The sequence below is a fragment of the Myxine glutinosa genome, unplaced genomic scaffold, assembly GCF_964187855.1.
Source record: "Myxine glutinosa unplaced genomic scaffold, kmMyxGlut1.1 SCAFFOLD_479, whole genome shotgun sequence".
Lineage (NCBI taxonomy): Eukaryota > Metazoa > Chordata > Myxini > Myxiniformes > Myxinidae > Myxine > Myxine glutinosa.
This window is the reverse complement of record NW_027616576.1, coordinates 114,148-141,779: the sequence shown is the minus strand read 5'-3', so window position 1 is coordinate 141,779 and position 27,632 is coordinate 114,148. Positions and strand designations below refer to the sequence as shown.

The following is a 27,632-nucleotide window of genomic DNA, read 5'->3' as shown; positions in this document are numbered from 1 at the left end:
ATAAAGTGGTGTGAAAGACGGTGCATAAAGGGCGGTTAATTTCCGGGATTATTTTTACAACCTTTAATATCTTTATTTTATTTCAATTGAATTATTTATGAAAACACTGTGGAACAAATATCACCTTCTTGACACTTCCCATTAACTCCAGTTTAGCAGTACTGTACTTGGCCAAAATTTATGCCATCTTAACCAATCAAATTTGCCGTTCGCATTCTCAGCATTGACGAACATCGAAATTTAGAGAAAATTTCACTTTCTGAACAATCCTCTCCAAGAAGTTCTGTCACTCATGCTTTTGGGTCTCACTATCTGCCATGATCTTTCCTGGGAAAACCACATTTCCAAGCTGACCTCCAAAGGCAGTCGCCGACTGGGCATCCTCCGTCATGCGAAGCTCCTCACCTCACCACATACAAGGCTTCACCACACCACATACAAGGCTTTCACCTTGAGCTCCTCACCACATACAAGGCTTTCATCCGCAGCTCAATGGAATACTGTTCCCCCCTCTGGGCCGGTGCTCTTGCCTCACACCTAGCTCGGCTTCACGCTGTTGAAACCAAAGCTTTCAGAATCATTGGAATCTCCCGCGATGAAGCTAACTCCGAGGGCCTTTCACTCGCTCACCGCAGGCAGGTTGGTGGTCTTTTTGTCTTTTACCGACTCCTCTCCCAGCTTTGTCTGTGCTCTGTCCCCCAAATATTCCTGCAGGAAGCACAACAAAATGAAGAAGAGGAACCTTTCTAACCCACCACGTTTAATTCTAGAGTAATTCTAATGGTTTTCGTTCGTTTCTAGGCCCTACCTATTTCATATTAAACATGCCAAACTGAACCGCTTCCTTCAGACAGGAGTGATTTTTTACTTGGCAAAAAAAAAAAAATTTTTTTGCAAGTATGTTGCTCACTCCTGTTTGTGTGTTTGTCTGTCCGCTCACTTATACTTGCCTACAGGTTACAGGTTTTAACCGATCTTCATGAAACTTCACCAAATGGTAGGGTTTGTGGTCCGGCAAAATCCTATCTATTTTTGAGGTCAAAAGGTCAACCACTTTTTTGAATTTCTAAAATCCTCAATTTTCATCCGATTGACTTGAAATTTGAATAGGATTTACATATCGGCTTACTGAATTCAACCACTAACTATTTTTGAGATCAGCATGGGCCAAAAGGTCAACATAGGCCAAATTTCTAAAATTGTCAATTTTCATCCGGTTGACTTAAACTTTGAAGGCGATTTGCATATCAGGTGACTGAATTCAACCACCAGTTATTGTTGAGGTTAAAAGGATGCCCTACTGAGTGCCATTCTACTTTGTCCTGTTTTGCCAAGTGTCGCTCCATGAGTGATTTTTCATTTGTTTGTTTATGACCACCTTACACTGGCCAACATTCTTTTTTTCTTCAAGGGCAAGGCTGATACGGTGGAAAACAGAGACCACCTACCGGTCTGCAATGTGAAAGCAACAGACCTTGTGCTTTGGCTTCATCATGGGAGATTCCATTAATGTTGAGAGCCTTATAATTCAGCAACACATTACCTTCTTCCACAGAATCCAGGAGAGACAGGTGTGATGCAGAGACGCCAGCCCATAGCGGGGAGCAGTACTCCATTGAGCTGGGGAGAAAAAAAGCTTTATAGACCGAGTACATGTGACGTTTCTAAGGACAGACTTTGATTGACATAGGAAGGATTTGGAGGCCATCTTTGCTATGTGGTCAGCTCAGGAAAGATCATGACTGACAATGAGGCCTAGATGTTCAAGAGGTTGAATCACGTCCACACTGACTTTAGAAATAGATGTATACAGGGCTTAATGTAACATAATCTACTGAGGACGTGACTGTGCAATTGATGCCGTGCCCCATATCGGTTGGAGAAGAAATTTGGAATTTGGTCATTGACCCAATATATCTGTGCCATCTCCACTTCCCAGCATTGCCACTTCTTCCTGGCATGCTGGTACCGATTATACAGGTAATTGTGAGCAGGGACTTTACCCTCCAAGGCAACCAGCACCCAATGGCCTACTCTTCGAGACGCTATAACCCCCTTTATTCTCCCCAACTTCGGGTGAGCACACCTTGTCAAACCTACGTTCCTGATATGCTTCACGAGGATGGCGATCCGTAAAGTGCATGGAATTGGCGCAATTCTTCCCAAAGCCTCTGGTTCAGGAAGTGGGGAATTTGGCCAAGGGCGTGGACCACAATGGCCTGCTCATTTCGAGACATCATTGTGGAGCGTATCCCCCCCCCCCCCCTTACAAGGATAGTGGGCTCGTTGATGCAACGCCATGTCCGGGAAGCACCAGGACACCAGGAAGAGCCAAATAAGCGGAGCAGAGATCGCAAAGGAAGGTCATATTCTCAGCGAGTCTCAGCATCCGCGTTACTGTGAATTTCTTACGATTTCGCGTTACCCGCAACATTCCGGGGGTGAATGGCTCGGTGTTTGGACGCGTCGCTCTTTCAGTGCCTCGTTATCGTTGGCGAATTGTAATGGGGAAGGCCCTTTGTGTGCGTTTGAGCCTTGACAGGATAAAGGGCGCCATTTGAGGTTTCGCAGAATGGCCGCGGTGGGGCTGGCGCTTTGCACGTGGAGGGGTAGCAATGGAGCTCGCTGGCAGATTAGCAGAGTGTTTGCATCCCGCTCGTTCCGTTTGTGTAATTAGCTGGCCTCCTTTGAACGCATCACAAAGGAGCGTGGTTGGTGGGGCTGGGGTGAGAAAATCTGGTGGTTGGGGAGGTGGAGTGTGCGGATGAACGATGCGTCCTGGGTGGACAAGATGGGAGACCGACATGACTCGTTCCAGGTATATTCGCACCTACGTCGACTTAGGCACGACCTAACTTGGTGGGTACCAGTCATGCGATTTTCACTTGACTATCCACCTGAGTGAAGTGGTATACCGATTATACAGCTAACTGTGAGCAGGGACTTTACCCGCCAAGGGTACCAGCACCCAATGGCCTACTCTTGAAGAGACTCTATGACCCCAAGCTGTTGAGGACCAAAAGACAACGCTGAACACCCAAAAGTAGATGCTAAGGAACCATAAGTAGATGCCCAGGACCCAAAAGTAGATGCCGAGGACCCAAAAGTAGATGCCGGAAAAGTAGACGCCGGACCCAAAAGTAGACAAAAGCGACACGGATGTGAAGAGGAAGGAGACGAAAAGGTTGGCAAATACTACTAAATTTATTTACTATTTACAGGCTCAAAATAACCAAGGAGAAGGAAAGATAAGAAAATAATATACAGAAGATATTAGAGACACAGTGAAAATTCCTAGCTTATCTAAACAGGCTTAACTAAATCCCCAGGGACAAAACAAACAGAACAAACTCATGTACACGAATGGGGAAATTGCAGGCAGGAATGACAGGAGGTGGGTGGCTGGAGGGGGAGGCAGGCACGGAGCTGGCTGGAGCTTGATCCCGCACGGGATGTCGGGCTGGACCTCGACGGCCGCCGATGCCACCGATCCTGTCGTGTGCGCGGGGTAACTTGTCGGAGCTGCTTGGTAGAGCCAACGCTGCTGGTGGGGGGTCTGGCGTGACGGGTTCAAATCATGAGGGCCGGGGCGATCTCACCGATGGACGTGTTCTAGAGGCCGGCGGCTTGATTTGCCCGCGGCGTTATAAAGAGCGCGCGCAGAAGCCGTTTTAGGAGAAGTGCGCGAGGAGGGAAGAGAAGCGCGCGGAAGCCTTTTTAAAAGAAGTGTGCGCGAGGAGGGAAGAGAAGCGAGAAGGAAGCCTTGAGACAAGTGCGACAGAAGCGCGGGGGAAGCCTTTAACACAAGTGCGTGGGGGAAGCCTTGAGAGAAGTGCACGACGTCACCCTGCTCGCTCCCAGCCTGACGAGGCCCGGCTTGCTGTGCGCCCTGCCAAGCCTTCCAGCTTGTGGTCCGAGCTGAACCTTCCTCCCGGTCCAGCCAATCATTCCTGCCTCCATTCCCCATTCGTGTGAGTCCGTCTTTGTTACCTTCGCAAAAGCGGCAGGTTATGTTTTGATCGCTGTGTATTTATTTGTATGTCTGTGTGTGTGTATGTTAATCGCATAACTCAAAAAGTATTCAACCGAATTGCATGAAATTTGGTGGGATGATTGGTTATTATACGGGACACATTTGATTAGATTTTGGGAAACAGATTTGCTCAAATTCTGACTATTTTTAACTCGATCGTATTTCACTCAAAGTTATGAGCGACTGAAGAAGAAGATGTCCATCCAGGACGTCATCACTATAACGCGATCTCCCGCGATCATTTCAACCTCAAAAAAAATTATAATTGCAGATTTGACAATAGATGAGGCATATTAACAAACGAATGAAACAGATTTGCTCAAATTCTGACTATTTTTAACTCGATCGTATTTCACTCAAAGTTATGAGCGACTGAAGAAGAAGATGTCCATCCAGGACGTCATCACTATAACGCAATCTCCCGCGATCATTTCAACCTCAAAAAAAATTATAATTGCAGATTTGTCAAGAGATGAGGCATATTAACAAACGAATGAAACAGATTTGCTCAAATTCTGACTATTTTTAACTCGATCGTATTTCACTCAAAGTTATGAGCGACTGAAGAAGAGGATGTCCATCCAAGACGTCATCACTATAACGCGATCTCCCGCAATCATTTCAACCTCAAATGAAATTCAAATTGCAGATTTGTCAATCGGGGAGGCATATTAACAGACGAATGAAACAGATTTGCTCAAATTCTGATTTTTAAAAATCGATCGCATTTCACATAAAGTTTCACATCGCATACACTCCCATGCCAAGTACAGAACAGTAGCTGCGGCGAAGGTATGCGCTCTACCGAGTGCCCGGATTCTAGTTTGTTCTGTCCCTGGGTTAATTAAGACAGTAATAGATAAGCTAGAATTTCACTGTGTCACCTTTCCTCTTCTGTATTTTATTTTCTTATCCTTCCTTCTTCCTTGGTTTCTTTCAATTGTGTAAATAGTAAATAAATTATATTTGTATTCCTTACCCTTTGTCTTTCTTTCTTCTTTACATCCTTCGTTTTAGTCTTTTCCCCATTGAATATCTGTGGCGCGATTCGGCCAACATTCAGGAATCGGGTTAGTCGGGGTAACTGTTCGGGCGCGGCGGCCATCCGCTCGGCAAACAACATCCTCGCCGCGGTCCCGTAACAATATATTTCCTATGATGGTACCATCAGGTTCGTACAATATAACTCACTGTGCTCCAAGTGAGCGAAAAGCAGAACATTCCCCAATGTCTCTATTCTGGCACCAAGCCAAAGTCGATCCGCTCCAGCGATCGTCAGAACGATGTCTAATAGAGATCAGAATCCCATTCGGATGACAGTCACAGTCACGCGGCCAAAGCTGCGCAAAGGTGCCCTCAAGGCGACTGGGAAATCACACCCTCGGGTATGGATGCTCCACGGCTCCCAACCGGCGAACCGCAGATTTCCCACTCAAAAGCCACGTTACACACACACACACCAGATTCACGTCTGAATGTGGTGACAATGGTGAAGCCGAAGTGAAATACCTTGAGTGAAGCGCAAAGCACGCGAGTCAAAATGGCCGACGGCCCGTTCTCGATGCGTAACGGCACGACAATGATTCTCCTCGGAATCAACAGCAAAATCTGACACGCAGGTTGATCTGTCACAGCGATAACAACTCTGTCGCAGGAATCCCTTTCCTGGGAAACCCAAAGTTCACTCGTGACTCGTTCGCCAATCGTTCGCTCCAGACCTCGAAGCAGCTAGGCTTCTTCTCCGACTCACTCGCTCCTCCTTCTCTTCCTCTCCTTCCTCTTCGTCGTCGTCCGGTTCCGGTTTCATATAAAACATTAACTTTTTTACCTTTTGAAAATAGTAATATCTATTACCCTCAAATGACAACAATAATAGTACATGGAATCAAAAATGTTTCCAGTGGATGAAAACCACAACGGAAGTGACGAATCCGTAACACTAACCCCCCCTCAAGAAAGAAAGTTTGAACATAGTGAAAACTTTCTTTGCAGGCAAAAATTCTTTTAACAAACAAAAGTAAAACTCACACCCAAATTATCAATTCACGTGAGCAACAATAATTAATATTCCCCAAAATAAAGCAACAAAACTTCCAAACAACCGGCAGAAATTTCCAAAGTTGGTTCATTCTGGACAAAGCATCAGCAACGACATTGTCCCTGCCCTTTACATGCTCAATTTCCAAGTTGAACTCCTGCAAAGCCAAACTCCATCTCATCAACCTCTGGTTTTTATTTTTCATTTTTTGAATGAAGGTTAAGGGGTTGTGATCAAAAATCCAAAGCAAAGCAAATCTATAGCACTTTTTGAAGGAGACTGAGCTGAGAGCCAGGTTTCATGGTGGTTGGGTGGTGAGGCCTGGAAGTATTCACTGCATGGACGCATTTAGGAACGTGGAGTTCATGGGTTAATCCGTGTGGGAATCTTGGCTCGGCTGCTCCTGAGCACTCAGTGCTTCCAACTCTTCTCTTGATCATAAAAATCATAATCACGGTTGTTGAGTCGGGTGCTGTAGTCACGTGAGTAGCGGTCCCCATCTCGGCTACCACCGTAATAGTCATCCCATCGAGTGTTGCCAAAACTGCGCTGCTGCTGCTGCTGCTGCTGGGAGCCTCCGTAGTAATCACGACTGCGGCCGCCACCAAAATTAATACTCCCACCCCGGGAGCCACAGCCACCCCTGAAACTACCTCCACGTTTTCCTCCCCTGTAGCCCCCACGACGCCCATGGCCTGCCTTCTCCACTTTTATGGTCCGACCATCCAAATCCTTTCCTGCATCTTTGGCGTCCTTTGTGTTTTCAAACGTGACAAAGCCAAACCCTCTCGACTTTTGCGTCTCCCTGTCTTTTATCAGCAGCACTTCCAAATGTGGTCCATATTTGCCAAAGATAGAGTCCAGAACATCTTCACTTGTGTCAAAGTTCAGTTCACCTACAAAGAGCTTGCAAACATTGCCTCCATCCATGACTTGTGTGTGCTGACACTTAGTTTCAGGGTACTCGACAAGAAGTGCCTGTGCAAAGCGTGACGTCAGTACCTTCTCGTCAGTACCTTCTCGCGTCAGTACCTTCTCCTTCTCTTCTGAGCGCTTCCTACCCACAGCACGAGTCGCGGCACAGGATGGAAAGATAACAATAATAATAATAATTCATTTATTTTGTATAGCGCTTTACAAGAAGCCCAAAGGCGCTTTGACAGAGTGCAAAACATAATGCATAACAAAACATGAAAACAACAATTGCAAAAAGACAAGAATCAATAGGGAAATATTTAAAGCAAAAGGAGGGAGAAGGAGAAGTGATAGTCAGGGGTTAAATGCTGTGGGTTGAATGTTGAATGCAGTGCTGAACAGGTGGGTCTTTAGTGATGTTTTGAATGTGGTGAGTGAGGAGGAGTCTCTGATGGTGTGAGGTAGCGAGTTCCAGAGGGTGGGAGTAGCGATGGAGAAGGCCCTGTCCCCCCAGGATTTGAATTTGGTCCGGATGGGGGGTTGGGGGGTCAGAAGGTTGGTACCAGCAGAGCGGAGGTTGCGGGTGGGAGTGTGTCTGGAGAGGTCAGCCAGGTAGGATGGGGCCAGGTTATGGAGGGCTTTGTAGGTCAAGAGGAGGATTTTGTACTGGATTCTCTGGGAGATGGGGAGCCAGTGAAGCTTGTAAAGGACGGGGGTGATGTGGTCACGGGTCCGGGAATGGGTGAGTAGACGGGCAGCGGAGTTCTGAATGTATTGGAGTTTATTGGTGATTGTTGAGGGTGAACCATAGAGGAGGCTATTGCAGTAGTCCAGACGGGAGGTGATGAAGGCGTGGATGAGGGTTTCTGCAGCTGTGGAGGAGAGGGATGGACGGAGACGGGCGATGTGAGAATAGGCTTTTCTAATACTGTGAGAAGATACCCGGAATCTCCTGCTCTAACTGTGCGGTGTTATTTTCCATACTAGGCTTTTCAACAAACATCGGATTATCAGAAACTTGACCACTGGCCAAATCATTCCCGACAACAAAAGAGATTCCCTCTACAGGATGAGTGGCTTGTAAACCTACGGTGACCGGTCCTGACACCAAATCAGACTTCAAATGGATGACATGAAGTGGAGCTTTAACATAGCCATCAACCCCCTGTAAAAGAACACTAACACCAGTTGCTGTCTTCTCTGACAATGGCAAAATGCCCTCAAGCATCAAAGATTGATGTGCTCCTGTGTCCCTCAATACCCTAACAGGTCTCTGGTTCGTTAAGTCTCCATCCAGTGACACAAACTCCTCTGAAATAAAAGGTTTGTAACCCGCTTGAACAAGGTCGTTCTGTGATGCCGTAACTTTGGCATGGGAACCTTCACAAGGCACTGTCCTCCAAGGACGATTTCTCGCATTTGCCAATGCATTCGGAGTTGTACTAGTCTGACTCCGCTCCTGATTTTTCCTTTTCAGGGCGTAACATTGGGACATCAAATGCCCAGGTTTCTTGCAAAAAGCGCAAGTAGGCCCGGAGGAAAAACTCGTGGTCTGCCTCGGGCCCCCCCGGAAGACAAGTCTGTCTTGGAACTGTAGTCTTCTGATCCATAAAATGCGCGGTATCAGATTTGTCCCCATAGTCATCTCTAGGCCGCCTCCATGAATATTTGTTCTCCGCCCTTGATTTACCATAACTCCCCTGGCTAACTCTAGGTGGGAGGTTAGGCTTGTGGAACCCCATCCTGTGTGTCAAGGCATAGTCATCTGCCACGGTTGCTGCCTCATACAACTCTGGTACTTTCTTTTCATCCAGATGTACTTTAATGACCGCGTGGACACACTGTTTGAATTCCTCCACTAAGATCAATTGTCGCAACAGGTTGAAGTCTTCCCAAATCCCCTTCGAGTCACACCACCGATCAAACATGGTTTCCTTCATTCTGGCAAACTCCACATGGGTCTCACTCTCCCTCTTCCTGGCATTACTGAATTTTTGCCGGTAAGCTTCAGGGACCATTTCATAGGCTTTGAGAATGGCTTTCTTCACTTTCTCATAATCTGCACATTGGTCAATCGGTAAAGCCGAATAGATATCTTGAGCTTTTCCCACCAAAACACTTTGCACTAACATAGTCCAGGACCCCACAGGCCATTTTAGCATTTGAGCCACTTTCTCAAAGTGTAAAAAAAAACTTGGCTACCTCCTTTTCATTGAAGGGTGGATCCAGCCTCACATGCCGACCAACATCCCAAGTGTTCTGACTAGTTGTCGAACTAGCCGGCATGGATACTACTTCTCTCCGTTCTCCCATTAATTCCAGCTCCCTGAGTTTAAGTTCCTTCTGACACTCCATGCCACGTTACTTTAACTCCCTTTCGGCTCTCCTTTCCTCTGCTCTTACCTCTGCTCTTCTTTCTTCTTCAGCTCTCCTTTCCTCTGCTCTTCTCTCCTCGAGTTCTCGTTCCTGTCCTGCTCTTTTCTTTTCTGCTTTCCTTTCCTCTGCTTTTAACCTTTCCTGGATCTGCAGTTGCATCTCCATTTTCCGGAGCTCCACATTTTTTTTTTCCTCTGGTAACCAATCCAAGGCTACCTCTTTCCATGTTCCTTGTCCCACCAGAGATTCTACCACCAATGTCTGCATCTCTGCTTTCTTCATATTAACTCGGACCTCCAAGTTAAAATGTTTGGCCAATATCAAGAGTTCCGATCTTTTTAACGCTTGGAACTGTGCCTCATTAGGGGACGCCGCAAACTTTTCTGCGTCAAACACCATGGTGACTATCAGTGAACACCTGTTAACCTTCACACAAAATATTTCAATTTTTTTTTAAAAAAATTTTGGAATGTTAGAAAAATTCCAAATTTGGGAATTTTGGGAATGTTAAGGTATTCTATCCCAGAAGAGTGCTGGGCAATTTAATCCCGGACGAGCCCCCAATTTCTGTTACGTGCTCCTCCCCAAACCCTGGTCACGGTGTACCTCCGAGCCCCGAGAGGAGTCACGGCAGAAAGATGTGTTATTCTGTATGTCAAAGATCAATGGTGAAACCACACCAATTGTTACCAACAAACAAGTATTGTATCAAGATCACACAAGAATAACAGTACAACAATAGTAATCAATTGTACAACCAATATATATTTCCTATGATGGTACCATCAGGTTCGTACAATATAACTCACTGTGCTCCAAGTGAGTGAAAAGAAGAACATTCCCCAATGTCTCTATTCCGGCATCAAGCCAAAGTCGATCCGCTCCAGCGATCGTCAGAACGATGTCTAATCGAGATCAGAATACCGTTCGGATGACAGTCACAGTCACGCGGCCAAAGCTGCACAAAGGTGCCCTCAAGGCGACTGGGAAATCACATCCTCGGGTATGGATGTTCCACGGCTCCCAACCGGCGAACCGCAGATTTCCCACTCAAAAGCCACGTTACACACACACACACCAGATTCACGTCTGAATGCGGTGACAATGGTTAAGGTGAAGTGAAAAACCTTGAGCGAAGCGCAAAGCCTGCTCTCAAATGTTGTGTTTGTGTGCTTCCTCCCCTTCTCTCCCCATCTTGTCGACCGCTCCCCTTTTTATATACTTTGTTTGCTTGTTTGTTTGATTTGTTTCTTTGATAAATGTTAGCTCTTTCACGAGCCTCGACTCTGTATACAAAAAAAAAAGAAAAAAAAAAGCTGTACTCCTTCGACTTCCAAATAGAATAGAGTTGAGCGATTGCATTGCAAGCTTTGCGGATTCTTACTTGATGTCTTTCTTGGCTCCATTGTCTTTACCGATTAGACTGCCTCGGTATGTAAACTCATCTACAGTCTCCCGGGCTTCTCCATTTACAGTAATGGATGCAGGAGGTACGGTGTTGCTGTTCATCACCTTTGTCTTGGTGGTATGGACATTAAGATCTGTCCTTCTTCTGGATAGCTAGCCTGTCAGATTGTCCATGCAAATGTGTGTCCCTTGATGACAAAACAGCAAAATCGTCAGCAAAGTCTCGATCTTCAGGTTGGGTGGAAAGGGTCCACTGGATGCCTCGAGGTCTATATGATGTGGTATTCCTCATGATCCAGTCGATTGTAATCAGAAAGTGGATAGGAGATATAATACAACCTTGGTGAACTCCAGACTCTACCGGGAACCACTGTGATAAAGAGGTGTTCAGGATGACAATGTATGCAAAGTGGTTATAGAATTTGCTTGTTGGAGTGATCATCTTCTGTGTAATTCCATAAGATCTTAGTATTTTCCACAGGCCTGCTATATAAACATGATCAAATTCATTCTTGAAGTCAATGAAATTGATATTAAGGAGGTGCATTTCATTCTAAGCATTCATATTATTATAATATAAATATATTATATTGCAATCAAACTTCAATAAGTTTGAGTGAAATCCATACTTACCAATGTTGTAGTGATGAAGCTTCTTCATTATGCATGCTTCATGCAACATCTGTAAAAAATAAAAATAAAAGCAGAAAACAGAAAGAGAAAATTATACAAATTCCTTCAATAAGCTGGAATCAGGTTAGGTCACCCCATTACCAAAACCACAAGATTGTAACTCTCACACAGAGATGCACGGCCTCAGGAGCCAAGAGACAAAGATGTATAACGGACAAAGATTCTACTAGGACAGTTCAGAGGTAAGTTAAACTGTGTTGTTAGTTCAACAGTTAAAAACACCAATATCTCAATATAAACACAAACTTACAATGTCTCCATCTCCCACAGATTTTGTCAACTTCAAAGCAACCTGAAAGAGGCGACAAGAGATCGTATTACAACATCTCAGTTACAATTTGGGAAAATGAGTAAAATATATGATATTGGTGTGTGGTGATGTACAATTATTATATCTGTTTATACTAAAGTCAACGTCGGAGATAAATGACAGAAAGGAACAATTTCACATAGACGGACGATAAAAAGGGGAATAGGTAAACGATTACATCAATACACCACAAGTGAATCTAGTCGAGTGTTAAGAATTGGAAGGACAAAACATTGAGGTACAAGCGATGAGGGAGTGGGAGGGGGTGAGGAGCAGTGATGGGCATCAAAGTGTGAATTGAGGGGAAAAAAGAAAAGAAAAATCAATGGTAGGAATGAAGAAGCCCCCTCAACTTTGCATCCAGTGATTTTCCACATTATTTTTGGTGATATTTGACACTCAACCATCATCTGTCACAGATTACACATTATTTGTTCATTGCAATCACATCTATGATGTAATTTTTTGCAGGAGTGATGTGGGGCCTGCAAGTCAAAACAAAAAGCATCGTTCATCTCATCAGAAATAGAGAAGATACGATACATTCAGATGCAGAATTTCCCGATCCCTTTGCTCTCGTCCTTCCATGTGTCTCCCCGTCGTGTCCCTCTACACTGCCTGCTGTCTGTATTTTCCACCGTGTACAGTTCTGTGTTCTATCTCGCTCTCCCACAAACTGTTCCATCTCCCAGAAAGTGAAATGAAGACATAGCAGGTACATCACACAGCTTGTACCTTTTTTGCAGAGTTGACATTCTTTGCTTTGTAAACGAATCCAGTACTTCCTTCTCCAATTTTGGAGATAACCTCCCACTCATCGAACTGAAAACAAAGGCACAAACAGAGCTTCACAACATTGCTTCTGAAATAAAATAGAATTAAGAAAGAGCAATCAGAGATTGCAGACCCTCGCCAGGACGTGTTTTTGGTGGTTTTTAAGGCTTTGTGTTAAAACAAATATGGCGGCCGAACCACGTGACCGATGACGTTTTGTTTTCTCCACTAATTTACCCCTTGATTGAGCTCATAAAATTTCATTTTGATCGGATTAAGTTTAGTACTTATCGAATTATGACATCATAATGGAGGCACCTATGACATCATCATTAACATTTGTTATTCCCCATGAAGAGTTCTTTACAATAAGCCATGTCTCAATTTTTATTATGCAGTGCTTTTGGAGATATGGAGATGCAAAGTTTTTCGGTTTTTCCAGGATGGCGCCCGTACCATGTGACCTATGATGTCGTAATTATCTTTTAAAAACTCTGCAAAAGGAGTGAAATTTTCCTGTCAAATGTCGATGGTGAAAATTTCCTGCCAATCGGACCAACGCTTGCAGAGAAAATCATATTTATTCTGTGAAGACAAACAGACAGACAGACTGAGACAGACAAATGAAAAATCACTCATGCAGCAACACTTGGCAAAACAAAACAAAGCAGAATGGCACTCAGTAGTGCATCCTTTTGACCTCAAAAATAATTAGTGGTTGAATTCAGTGACCTGATATGCAAATCTTCTTCAAATTTTAAGTTAATCGGATGAAAATTGACAATTTTAGAAATTTGGCCTCGGTTGACATTTTGGTCCATGTTGACCTCAAAAATAGTTGGTGGTTGGTTTCAGTTCGCTGATATGAAAATCCTATTCATATTTCAAATCAATCGGATGAAAATTGAGGATTTTAGAAATTTGAAAAAAAAGTGTTTGACCTTTGGCCTAAGCTGACCTTTTGACCTCAAAATAAATTTGATTTTGTCGGACCACAAACTCTACCATTTGGTGAAGTTTCGTGACGATCAGTTTAAAATTGTGATCTGCAGGCAAGTATACGTGACCGGACAGACAAACAAACACACAAACACACACACAAACAGGAATGATCAACATTCAACGTCAATTTTTTTTTTTTTTGCCAAGTAACAGACACACAACAAATATGTCGTGCATGGCACGATACTTGCAAAATCCCTAAAATTGGTTGTTGGCCCAATGTGACCTCAAAAATAGTTGGTGGTTGAATTCAGTAAACCGACGTGCAAATCCTCTTCAAATTTCAAGTCATCAGATGAAAATTAACAATTTTAAATAATTTGGCCTATGTTGACCTTTTGGTTGATGTTGACCTCAAAGATAATTGGTGGTTATATTCAGTGACCTCAAATGCAAATCCTCTTCAAATTTCAAGTCAATTGTATGAAAATTGAGGATTTTAGAAATTGCAGCTTATTTGTTGACCTATGGCCTATGTTGACCTTTTGGCTGATGTTGACCTCAAACATACTTGGTGGTTGAATTAACTGACCAGATATACAAATCCTCTCCAAATTTCAATTTAAGCGGATGAAAATTGAGGATTCTAGAAATCTGGCCGATGTTGATCTCAAAAATACTTGGTGTTTGAATTCAGTGACCAGATATGCAAATCCTTTTCAAATTTCAAGTTAATCTGATGAAAATTGAGGATTTTAGTAATCCGAGAAACGTTGGTGACCTTTTGGCCTATGTTGACCTCAAATATGCATGATGATTGAATTCAGTGACCAGATATACAAATCCTCGTCAAATTTCAAGTCAATGGGATGAAAATTGAGGATTTTAGAGATTTGAAAAAAAGTGTTTGACCAAAAGAAACCATTTGACTTCATTTTGTCGGACCACAAACTTTACGATTTTGTGAAGATCAGTTTCAAATTGTTACATGCAGGCAAGTATCAGTGAGTGGACGGACGGACGGACGGACGGACGGACACACACACACACACACACACACACACACACACACACACACACACACACACACACACACACACACACACACACACACACACACACACACACACACACACACACACACACACACACACACACACACACGTGATCAACATCCTTGTCCAAAAAAAAAAAATTGCCAAGTAACTAACAGACTCAAATGCAATACCCTCTCTTCTGGCAAGGGTAATGACAAAGCCATGTTTAAATGATTATTTCACATCAACTCGATAATCATCATCATCATGTTCATATTCATATTCATGTACCATACTCTTGGCCCGTAGTTCCCAACCTGGGGGCCATGGTGTATTTCTCGGGGGGCCATGGGGTAATTTGAACCATACTAAAATATATATATTGTTGCGGATCCGGGGTCGGCACTCCCGTTATCAATTGGGGGTCAATCCCCTGGTCGTTTTCACTGGCCGATCCTCCCGGTCCTGGAAATATGACGTCACTTCCGGTCGGTCGTAGCCAGGGTCATGGGTCAATGGTGGTATCCCCAAATACCTGCGTACTAGGACCGGCCGTAAGCGAGGAGATATTTCCACCCGGGCCGCAGCGTCAATGGATGCGCCGAGCGAAGCGCGCTGCGACTCGGGCCGTTATTAACAGACTACACCCGATTATAGCGGTTGGCCAAATCGTGCCACAGATATTCAATTGAAAGAAAGGACGAGAGCGATCGAATGAAGAGAGAAACCAAAGGTAAAGAAGGAACACAGGTTTATTTCTCTTCTACAAGAGGAAAACGAAAGGGCAAGAATATACAAAAGAGGCAAAGCAGGACACAGGGCAAGCTTATCTATACGGTCTTACTTATCATACGCCCAGGACAATACAGACACACTTACACGGGTGGGAGATGGCAATGGTAGGAATGGCTGGAAGGATGAGACGGTCCAAGGAGCTGGCGGAGCAGGAAAAGGTCCGGGGATGACGGCACGACGTCGAGGTCCCGCTCGAACGCCCACGCTCTGGTTCAGCGGCAAAACCCGGCCGGCAGCGCTGGTGATATTGCTGCGGCGAGCGCACCGATTCTCGTACGCACAAAGGAATGTTTGGGCCAACAAAAGGTTCTCCGTGCACGTCTGTGCTCCTCCCTCTCCTCTACGTGCTCTTCTCCTGTCTCATCTGCGTGCTCCCTCACTCATCTCCGTAAGCAGTCCCCGTGACCGCTTTTATTGCTCGCCGCACGAATCAAGCCGCGTCTCTGAGGGCACGCCTCCCGGTCGACTCCCCTCAGCCTTGGTTAGCCGGCGAGGGCTTACCGGCCACGACCTTGATGGTGAGATGACGTGGCCACACCTCCATCTTGGCGCTCTGCCTCCTTTTCCGGGCTTTACCTCATGGCTTATGGCGTCTCACACGGGCCAGTGGATCCAGTTGGCAGAACTTTGGCACCAATGAAAGGGCGGCTGCGCCGCCAGATGAATGGGGTTGCAAGGGGCCTAGGTTATTTGATTAATGCAACGTCGATTCAACTATTGGAAACACAGCCTTAACTAAACACATATTAAGGAAATATCTATTGAGAGGTCCTATGGTGTCCTGCCTGTTGCAATGTGGACTAGCTTGGGTGCGACCTTTGACCTTTACAAGAAATGGGGATATTTACAGGAGTATTTACAGGGAATTATTTACAATGGAACTTTACAAACAATTTACTAAGTGCAGGTTCTCAAAACCGTTACAATATTTTTTTTTTTTTTATTGTTTTGAATTTGATATTGTTTTGATTTTTACTTATTACAGATTTGACGTTATGGCTTCTGGGAGTAAAAAAAGAAAGTATCTTGACGAATACATAAAGCTTGGATTCACATCCATTACCGTGTCTGGCCAAGAGAAACCACAATGTGTGCTGTGTCACAAGGTTTTGAGTCCTGAATCCATGAGGCCATCCAAGTTGAAGTTGCACCTCGAGACAAATCACGCACAACATGCAAAGCAGGATCCCGAATTTTTCAAGCTGCTTGAAAATTTTTAAAGCGACAGAAGTTGGATGAGGGAGGAGCTTTTCAACAACAAAATGTAGCAACTGTCCAGGCTTCTTATGAAGTTTCTCTTGAAATTGCAAAGAAGAAAAAAACCCACTCAATTGGGGAGACACTCATCAAGCCTTGTACCCTCCTCATTGTCGAACGGGTTCTCGGCAAGGCAGAGGCTCGCAAAGTTGAACAGGTGTCTTTATCGAATAACACAGTGCAGCATCGTATCCGTGACATGTGAAACAACAGATCATCCATGAGATTAAGGTGGTGCCTTTTGGCTTGTTTTCTTTTCAACATGATGAATCAACCGATGTTAGTTCCTGCTCCGAACTACTGGCATCCGTTTGCTATGTCAAGGAAGATGATATCAAGGAAGAATTCTTGTTCTGTAGTGCCCTGGAAACAATGACAAAAGCTAACGACGTCATGGAAAAAATGAAGTCGTTCTTCGATGCGGGAGAAATTCAGTGAGAGAATGTATGCGGTGTCTGCACTGACGGTGCTCCTGCCATGCTTGGTTCCAAATCCGGATTCCAAGCAAAAGTGAAGATGCTGGCACCACAAGCGAAAGGAACCCACTACGATTCATCGCTACGCCCTGGCTTGTAAGACTCTCCCTCTCTCATTGAAGAAAGTTATTGAAGTCGTAATCAAGATTGTTAACTACATCAAGGCAGGGGCTCTCAACACCCAAATGTTCAAGGAGCTGTGCAAAGACATGAACGCGGAACATGAAACGTTGCTGTACTATACTGCTGTACGCTGGCTTTCAAAAGGGAATGTTCTGAACCGCGTCTTTGAACTTCGTGCGGAAGTCAAACATTTCTTGAATCTTCAAGGAAAACATGACCTCCTGCAGCATTACGACAATGAATTGTGGAACGAACAACTTGCTTATCTTGCTGACATTTTCGAGCAGCGGAACCAGCTGAACCTCAAGCTCCAAGGAAGAGCGACTAATATTATTCTTTTCCACGATCATCTCAGAGGATTTGTTGCCAAGCTCCAAAACTGGCACAGGAATGTGAACACAGGAAACATTGCCATGTTCGAAAGAATGTCTGAATTGCAAGACAGCATGGGAAAAGAGCTCAATCCATAGTATCTCTTCTGGGCTACTCCCTCCTCCGGTGTGATAGACCTGAGCCTCGTCCTGGAGGCGGGGTTGCTATCTTTATCAAAAACTCTCTTCCTCACTCGCCCTACACTGCACTCTCTCCACCTCACCCCCAGGAATACCTCTGGCTACGGCTTCCCCTTCGCTCCCACCTCTTGTTCATATGTGTGTTGTACCGTCCACCAAACAGTGATGACTCCATCTACATCTCGCTGTCTGACGATATGGACCAACTTCTATCTACTCATCCCAACTCTCTCTTCCTCATATGTGGTGATTTCAACTGTCATCATGCCAGTTGGCTGGGTGTGGGTACCTCTCTCACCAGCCATGGCTCCTCAGCAAAGGACTTCTGCGACTCACTGGGACTGACACAATCTGTCAATTTCCCGACCCGGATCTCAGTCAACGGAACATCTTCTCTTCTGGACTTGGTTATGACTAACTTCCCTGAAAATGTCTGCTGCTCTTCTTCTGCGCTGATCGGATCATCTGATCATGTCCTTGTTAAAGTGGACATCTCTCTGACCATCCTCAGGGAGCCTGCTCAGCGTCGACGAGTCTGGCATTTCACTCAGGCCAACTGGCACGGTCTTCAAGCAGCCATCAATCATCTGGACTGGTCTCCCATCTCTACCACCTCTGACATCAACTCATCCTGGGAATTCTTCCAAAGTAAATTGCTCTCTCTCATGCACAGATTTATCCCATCTCGTCTTCAGTTGTCATACCCTTCCTCCCGTCCATGGTACACGGAATCTTGTGGTGAGGCTGTTGCCCAGAAACAACTTGCCTTCGTCTCCTGGAAAGCAAATCCAACGGAAGGAAATCTCATTTCCTTTCACAAAGCCCGAAACAAGTGTGTGTCCACCCTCAGGAGAGCCAGGAAACAATATCTTCACGTTCTCAAGACCGAACTCTCTTATCTGTCTCCCTCTTCCAAATCCTGGTGGCGTCTGGTCAAATCCGTTTCTGGTGTTTGTTCCCCCTCCATCCCCTCCCTTACCTCAAACGGCTACACAGCTGAATCCGCACGTGAAAAAGCTGAATGCCTCAACTCTGTGTTTGCCTCTAAATCTTGTGTCCCAAACCCATCCTTATCTGTACCCACCATACCCAGTTGTACCCTGCTGCTCCTGGACTCCGTGTCCTTTCCTCCTGACAAGGTGGAAAAGTTTCTGTCAACCCTCGACTCTGATTCTGCAACTGGACCCGACGGCATCAGCCCACGGGTCCTAAAATCCTGCTCTGCTGCTCTATCTCACCCTCTCTCTGTTCTCTTCACCCTCTCTTTTGCTCAAGGTCAACTGCCATCTGCTTGGAAATCAGCCAACATCACCGCTTTGCACAAAAAAGGTGCAAAAACAGATCCTAGCAACTACAGACCAATCAGCCTTCTCCCAATTATCAGCAAAGTCATGGAATCCATCATTGCTTCGGATATGAAATCTTTCCTCTTCTCCAATGGCTTGATCTCTGATCATCAATTTGGTTTCAGACCAGGTCACTCTACTCTGGACATGCTGCTTCTGCTGTCTCAACAATGGATGGAGGTCCTCAATGCCAAACAGGAAATTAGAGCTGTCTCCCTCGACATATCACGTGCCTTCGACACGGTCTGGCACCCCGCTCTGCTCACCAAACTCTCCTCCTTTGGTATCCATGGAAATCTCCATGCATGGCTGGCGGACTTCCTCTCTAGTCGTCGTCAACGTGTGGCCCTGAATGGGTTTCTCTCATCTCCTCTTCCTGTTCAGGCTGGAGTTCCCCAAGGCAGTGTTCTGGGCCCCGTGCTTTTTCTGGTCTTCATCAATGATCTCTCTGACTCTCTCGAAAATCCTCTCTATCTCTTTGCTGATGACTCCACTCTCTGCCGCTCCATTCCTCTTCCCTCAGATCGAGAGTCTGCTGCCTCCTCACTCTCTGAAGACCTGGACAAAATCACAGACTGGTCAAACAAGTGGAACATGTCTTTCAATCCTGACAAATCTCACACTCTTACTATGTCTCTCCGAAAAGATCGACTGGACAACCCTCCCATCTACTTTCTCAACAATCCTCTCCAAGAAGTTCTGTCGCTCAAGATTTTGGGTCTCACTATCTGCCATGATCTTTCTTGGGAAAACCACATTTCCAAGCTGGCCTCCAAAGCCAGTCGCCGACTGGGCATCCTCCGTCGTGCGAAGTCCTTCCTCGGCACACCTGAGATCCTCACCACATACAAGGCTTTCATCCGCAGCTCAATGGAATACTGTTCTCCCCTATGGGCCGGTGCTCCTGCCTCACACCTAGCTCGGCTTCACGCTGTTGAAACCAAAGCTTTCAGAATTATTGGAATCTCCCGCGATGAAGCTATCTCTGAGGGCCTTTCACTCACTCACCGCAGGCAGGTAGGTGGTCTTTCTGTCTTCTACCGACTCCTCTCCGGCCTTGCACCCCCAGCTCTCTCTGTGCTCTGTCCCCCAAATATTCCTACAGGTCGCACAAGATCTGCCAGCAACCCTCTGATGGTTAAACTGCCGAAATCTCGGCTCTCTGCTCACCTTCACTCTTTCATTCCTCTTTTCTCCCGCCTCTGGAACAAACTCCCTCACTCCCTTCAATCCCACTCCTCCCTCCAGGTCTTTAAAACAGCTGTTCACCACCATCTCTTATCTTCCCCCATCCAAAACCTTGATCTTTTCTACCCCCGCTAATTCACCCCAGATCCACCTTGTTTGAAATTCCAACTTCTTTCCTGGAAGTCCTGGCAGTGTCCATATGTTTTATACCTCTCCCACCGCCCCCTTCCCATGCCCCCCCCCCCAAAGCCCTCGCCCTCTCTCAGATCTCTCGATGTCTCCATGTCTCTCGGTCCCTGCTCTCAAATGTTGTGTTTGTGTCCTTCCCCCTCTCTCCCCATCTTGTCTACCGCTCCCGATGTTATATGTTTTATGTGTCGGTTTGTCTTTCTGTGTGATTAATGTTCGCTCTTTCACGAGCCTCGATCTTGTATACAAAAAAAAAAAAAAAAAAATCCCATACTGAAAAATGATATTCTTGAGCATCTGCAGTCACTGGAGCTGGAATTTCATAAGTATTTTTGTGATTTAGACAAGAATGAGGCAAAAATTGTGAGGAATCCTTTTTCCGTCAACCTTTGCGTGGAGAGCATGCCGGAGGCAATGCAAGATGAATTCCTGAATCTCCGAAACGATTGATTTGCCAAAGACACATTAGAAGAGAAGAGCTTGACGGAGTTTTGGGAGGGAATGGGTCGCTTCCCTAATATCAGCCAGATAACTATCCGGTTGCTTCTGCCATTCTCGTCTACCTATCTCTGCGAAGTGGGGTTTTCCACGCTGTTGAATATCAAATTGAAACAGCGTAATCGGATCCACGTGGAAGATGACCTCCACTGTGCCCTGACTGTGACTCAACCATGGATACCCCAATTGGTAGCTAAAATGCAATTTAAGCCATCCCACTGAGTTTTTAATTCACTTTTACGGCGCATGCACCGCGTCACGAGTTTTGATTACCTGAGTTGTTGTCGAATTGAGTTTCATTTTGTGTGATCATAACACACTGTGTTAAATACAGACATAACAGAGGTTTTTAGTTTTCACATATTCTTGACTTGGGACCTTTTCATACTGTTTTCGTGTGTGACAGTTCTATTATATGCTGTCCATAGTGTTGTTACTGATAATATTAAAATCTCATATCAAACATGCATCATTCGAGCGACGTTGCTTTGTTTGCTTCTTCCAAAAACGATGTAGTTGGGAGCCAGTAAGGAACAGAAAAAAACTATGGAACTAAATGTTCATGTTGGCCACTTGGAATTCCTCATTTTCTGTGTAATAATTTACCGATTCTCATACAAGCAAAATAGCCAATTAAAGGAAAAAAAACACCTCTCAGAATGCACCACAGAGCACATATAAATCAAAACATTTCTGGGGGGCTTGCCCCCAGACCCCCATAGCCTGCTTACACACGCTCTGCCGCTCGACCCTCGCAAAAAGGGAGATGGGTGCTGGGGATGTGCTCTGGGAGCCAAGGGGGCCATAACACAAAAAAGGTTGGGAACCCCTGCTCCAGGCAGAGCAGATATTTGGCCACAATGCTGGTGAAGTCGCGACTCCGGCTCAAGAAGTTAGGAAAGGAATTTGAAATGTGTTCATGGTGCCAGCGATAGTTTGCCTCCTATTTGTGAACACCATGGGATATTCGATGTCCTACAACTAATTCCGGCACAAGGATGACCAGTTTAAAATCCATCCGAGGGAGGGCACACACATTGATGAATCACCCTGCCTATGAAACACAGGAATGACAGTTTATAGCTGGGCTGGGATTCAAACCCAGGCTAGGCATCTCACATCAACGACTATAAGATATCTCATGGGAACTAAAAAGAAGGAAATAATTGATATAATAAATAAATAAATAAATAGAGTAAGACCACCCATTATGTCGTCACGCGATTATAGCAATACCCTACTTGCGTCGCCTCAACTCACATTTACGTCGCTTTATAAGCCACACCTTTGATTCTCGAACATTTTCAGAACTTGCAAGACTGATAAAAATGCCATTATACATCGCAAAGTACCAAATTGGAAGATTGCAAAATCGTCGACAGAACTACTGTACGTTTGTGTACTTGAATATAGCTGGCATTACTCAAAAACAGAGGAATATCATCGGTAAAAAGTGAAATACAATATGTGAAGTGGCAACATTAAGAACGCATCACAAGCTTATCCTAGTAATGCTAATGATAACTAGAACGACACTTCGACGTCGTGACATCGACCAATACGCCCACATTATTACATCATTACACATACAGTACTTGTGCCATGTTTCATATAAATCCATTCAGCTGTTCTCAAGTATCACCTTTTTAGCTGACATGACATATGACCTTACCAAAATCACAAAATCACCTCATTTCTCACATTTGATGAAAAAATGTAATCAGTGCATCTTCGCATCATTATACATACTATTATGTCGGTGGGGTAGAGGAATATCTGGAGCCAGGTAGATCTGTATAGGAAGGTATTCGACTGTCGCGATAAGGAATCTACCTGTAATAAGTTCTATGTTAGTCAGGTTTGCCGGGATAAGCTGTATTGATGTCCCCACTACGAGGGAGCAGGGCGTGCTATATAGTGCAGGGATTATGGATAAAGATTCCTTTGTTCGTCGTCCCCTCTGTCGTCAAACCTTTGTCCCTTATGGCAACGCACACCCGTAAACACTTAGATAGGCCCTTTAGCGCACACAGTAATTAAATCCCCTTCCCTTACAACGACTTTGGAAGAAGCCAGATCGGGGCACCGCCGGGTGGCCGCCGTCAGCTACACCACCAGCTAGGCCTAGCAACATCGCGTGACACGAGCTATGACCACGCCACAGGGAACGTGTGATTGGAGGGAAGGCGATAGAAGGTTCGGTGGAAGGCACTGGTTGGTGGCGCGCCAAGGCTGACGTCACCGCCCAGGTTATAAAAGGGCGCTGCAGGACATTTTTCAGCAACTCCAGCTCTAGCTCTGTCTCTTGCACGATATCTCTCTGTGCTTGAAGCTCTTGCGCTTCTCCTTGGTCTTGAGAGGTCCTGGTGGTCGTTGGTTCACCATATGCGTGGTGCAGGAGCGAGGCTCGGTGCTGTGAACGGGCGGGACCTCGTGTGCGAACGGCGAGGGGTTTGGAGCGAGGGCGTTGGCTTGGGCCTAGCGAAGCGTGCAAGGCGGACGGAGGGTTTCTCCGCACCGGAGCTTGGAGCCATGGTGGATACGACACGACTACAGACGGACAGTTAAGATGCACCACATTTCACAAATACACACCATAATGCTTATTTTCCTTTCATTCATTCCTGTGTCCTGTTGTTGATTCTGGTGTGTGGGATCCCAATATAGGATTTAGTTTATTTGATTGCCGTCACGTTTCATTGTATCGGGTCCGTGAATAAATCTCTATTTTTGTACATTCTAATTCGTTGTTCGAGTTCATTAATTTTCCTGCAGGATCGAAGCTGCCGTCGGTTCGCTGAAGGTAAGCGCTTTTGCCGCAGCTTCCACTTCCCTTCTTCTTCCCGCGCTACAGAAGTAAAATCCGTGTTTGATCGTCGCCTCCAGTAAAGCCATTTTGGTCCATCCGCGGTCCTTGGTGTTAACCCTGAGGGATTCACATGACAATACTTATATCAAGTTTAGGCAAAATCCCATCACCGATTCGCAAGTTAGAACAGTGACAGATTTTTTTTACTTAACGGGACCTCTGACCTTTGACCTCTTGCCCCAAAAATCGAATCAATAAATCTTCAAATCATTAAACATACTTGTGCCAAGTTTGAATTAGATTGCTTTCGTCGTTCTCAAGTTCGACACCTATCACAGACTTTGACCTTTGACCTCTTGATGCCAAAATCAAATAAGTTCATCTTTGTATCAAACGATACGCACTTGGACCACCTATGGTCAGAATCACATCACTGGTTCACATGTTATCACGGTAACAGGATTTTTACCTAACATGACCGATGACCTTTAACCTCATGACCCCAAAATCGAATCAGTTCGTTTTTAACTCATTATACATACCTGCACCAAGTTTGACTAACATCCCTTCAACCCTTCTTAAGTTAACGCAGTAACGAAATCCTATCACGGACGGATCCACAGACGTACGTATGGTCATATGGACGGAAGGACATCCGGACGGACAACCTGAAAACATAATGTCTCTGGCGACTTCGTCGGTGGAGGAATAAAAATTATTTTGATTTAAATCGTTTTGATAATCGTCGGACATTTCAGGAAAGCATCCGTGACACAAACCGAGCAATTACTGGAAAAAGGTAATTGAATGTCTTGCTTACCACGACATGCCCCACATCGAACTCTGGAAGTACTCTATTCTTATAACTGAAAGTACGCTTATCATCTTCACCATGACGGAGAGAAGATCCTGGAAAGAAGAGGCAAAATGAACATAAAACAGATATTGAGACAGAAAAAGATCAATGGAGAGAATATCACCGTGTTCAGATGTGTGTACATTGTGGAAATGAGACATCAATTTCATCAATGAGTCTTTGTCTTATTCTTTGCCAGCCAAATGTTCACAAACCATATCCCTTCCTAAGAAGTCAAGGGCTCAGAACATGCAGAATTGACCCAAGTCTTTCAGGAACTGGTTGGCGAGGCCTGACATGATTGTATTGGGTAAAGGCAGGAATTTGTAATTTGCTCAGGGTGCCGGCGTTGACTTGCCAACTCGTCATGAAAGACACCATGAGATGTTTAATGTCTCTAAACTAATGTGACCAGACAGAATACCCAGCACAAGTTCCTTCAGAGGGACCACACATTTGTGAGCAAACACACCACCTGTGAAGCACCATTTGATTTACTGGAACGGATGGAATCACCAGGAAGGACATTGATCGAGCAATGCTTTCCACAGTTGGAAGCGAGGGGAAGTTGACATTTCTGGCATCAACCCTTCGTCGGACCAAAAAAGCCAAAAACAAGTACAGATAGATTCAAACTACACCGCCCCCATGCCAAATAATTAAATATCCTACGGTGCGGCATTGCTGGGGTGCCTCCGGCGCCCGGCAATACCGCAGTGCAGCTCATAGAGACTGCATTGCAAGGGAGAGGTGTACAATAAATTGATTGATTAATTGTATAATTAAAATCAATAAAATATTATCACAAAATATTTTCTTAATCAATTGGCGAATAGCAAAACTAAACCACTCGTGCTTCATCCAAAGATGTATCTTTTAGAAATTTAATTAAATAAGTCATTAATAAAAAATTAAATAATTAATTGATTAAATCAATAAATAATTCATCGATTAAATGATTAATCAATAAATCAAAAATATCCTTGATAGCCACATCACTTGGTCACTGTCATGTCCAAATATTAGCTTCCCAGCTCAAAAGGTGCCTGAGATATTGGCCAAATGAGAAAGAAAATAAATAAATGATTAATAATGAAAATAAATAAATAATAATCATTAAAAAATTAAATTATTAATCAATTCGGTCAGAGAACACATAAACCACCACCATTTCATCAGAATCTGTAACTTAAAAAAAAAAAATCTAAGTCATTAATCGAATAATTAAATAATTAGTCGATTAATTGATCAATTGATTAATTAATAAATCAAAAATAGCCTTTGCAGCCAAATCACCAAGTCATTGGCATGTCCAAATATCAGCTTCGTAACTCAAAATGCGCCTGAGTTAATGGTCAGAAGAGAAAGGAAATTTGATTAATTAAATAAGTACTTAATTCATCGCTAATAATTTAAAAACTCCACAATTAATTGATTATTCAAAAAACAAAAAATACAGTTTTGACAAAGGACTTGCTCACGATTGTGCCGAAATTTCAGCTTCCGAGCTCAAAGGATGGCAGAGATATCGCCCGGACAAACAAACAAACAAGAAAACAAGAAAACAACAAAGAAAGAAAACAACCAGAGTGAAAACTGAGTACTCCCTTTCAGCGTGCGTCACTGCTGAGCCCCCTTCGGTGCCCGGCAATGACGTTATGCAGCGCCTGGAGATGGCATAGGAAAGGTGCGGTGTGCAATTATCATAAAATATTTTCTTAATCAATTGGCTAATAACATAACAAAACCACTACTGCTTCATCCGAAGATGAATCTTTTAGAAATTTAATGAAAGTCATTAATAAAAATTTTAATAATTAATTGATTAATCAATAAATAATTAATTGATTCAATGATTAATCAATAAATCAAAAATATCCTTTATGGCCACATCACCTGGTCACTCTCATGTCCAAATATTAGCTTCCTAGCTCAAAAGGTGCCTGAGATATTGGCCAGATGAGAAAGAAAATAAATAATAATTAATAAAGAAAAATAAATAAAGAACAATAAAAAATAAATAAATAATTAATCAATTCGCCAATAGAACATATAAAGCACCACCATTTCATCCGAATCTGTAAATCAAAAAAAATTAAAACATTAGTCATTAATCAAATAATTAATCGATTAATTGATTAATCAATAAATCAAAAATAGCCTTTGCAGCCAAATCACTTCGGGCACCATGGCCCCCTTTTTGAAGCAATGTTTTATGGCCGGATGCCCTTCCTGCCGCCAACCCTGTTAGTCGCCTGTTGCGACACACAGGGAATTACCAGTGACCTGGTACTCAATTTGCCGACCTCGGAAGGGTGACAGGCCTTCAACCCCCCTGGTGTTACTTCAGCGATCAACAAGGATTCAAACCCAGGATCCTTGGCATGTCCAAATTCAGCTTCCTAACTCAAAAGGTGCCTGAGATAATGGTCAGAAGAGAAAGTAAATGTATAAGAGTGCCAATTAATCGCTAATAATTAAATAACTCATCAATTGATTGATTAATCAAAAAACAAAAAATACCGTTTTTGACAAAGTACTTGCTCACTATTGTGCTGAAATTTCAGCTTCCCAGCTTAAAGGATGGCTGAGATATCGCCCAGACAAACAAACAAACAAACAAACAAGAAAGCAAGAAAACAAACAACCAGAGTGAAAACGGAGTACTCCCTTTTAGCGGGCGTCATTACCGAGCCCCCTTCGGTGCCCGGAAATGAGGTTATGCAGCGCCTGGAGATGGCATAGGAAAGGTGCGGTGTACAACAGTCCGACACAGGGCCTCACGTGCAAGACTAGCTCTTTATTCGAAAGTGCACGATCAGTTTGAGAAGCAAAGCAGACTGCACAGTTCAGAGGTAAATTTACTACATCTGTACAGCCTTGTAGCTGGTGTTGGGCCTAGCCCTGGTGTTGGGCTAGCGGCTAGGGTGCCGGCTTAGGATCCTAGGATCCTGGGTTCGAATCTCGGTCGATCGCCGAATTAATGCCAGGCGGGTTGACTCAGCCTGTCATCCTTCCGAGGTCGGCTAATTGAGTACCAGTTCACTGGTAATTCCCT

General features: G+C 44.4%; 1 protein-coding gene across 1 annotated transcript in view; it reads right to left on the bottom strand.

Annotated features, from left to right (window-relative positions):
* Positions 1–7,171: 7,171 nt before the first annotated feature.
* The window catches only part of LOC144888992 (uncharacterized), a 39,966-nt gene continuing 19,505 nt past the window's right edge, over positions 7,172–27,632 (bottom strand). Inside the window, exons 7-11 of the mRNA XM_078768795.1 lie at positions 24,539–24,627; positions 12,508–12,594; positions 11,713–11,754; positions 11,403–11,451; positions 7,172–7,858 (exon numbers count right to left, since the gene is read on the bottom strand). Coding sequence (XP_078624921.1) covers positions 7,341–7,858; positions 11,403–11,451; positions 11,713–11,754; positions 12,508–12,594; positions 24,539–24,627 — 785 coding nt within the window. The 3' untranslated portion in view covers positions 7,172–7,340. The remainder of the gene's footprint in view (positions 7,859–11,402; positions 11,452–11,712; positions 11,755–12,507; positions 12,595–24,538; positions 24,628–27,632) is intronic.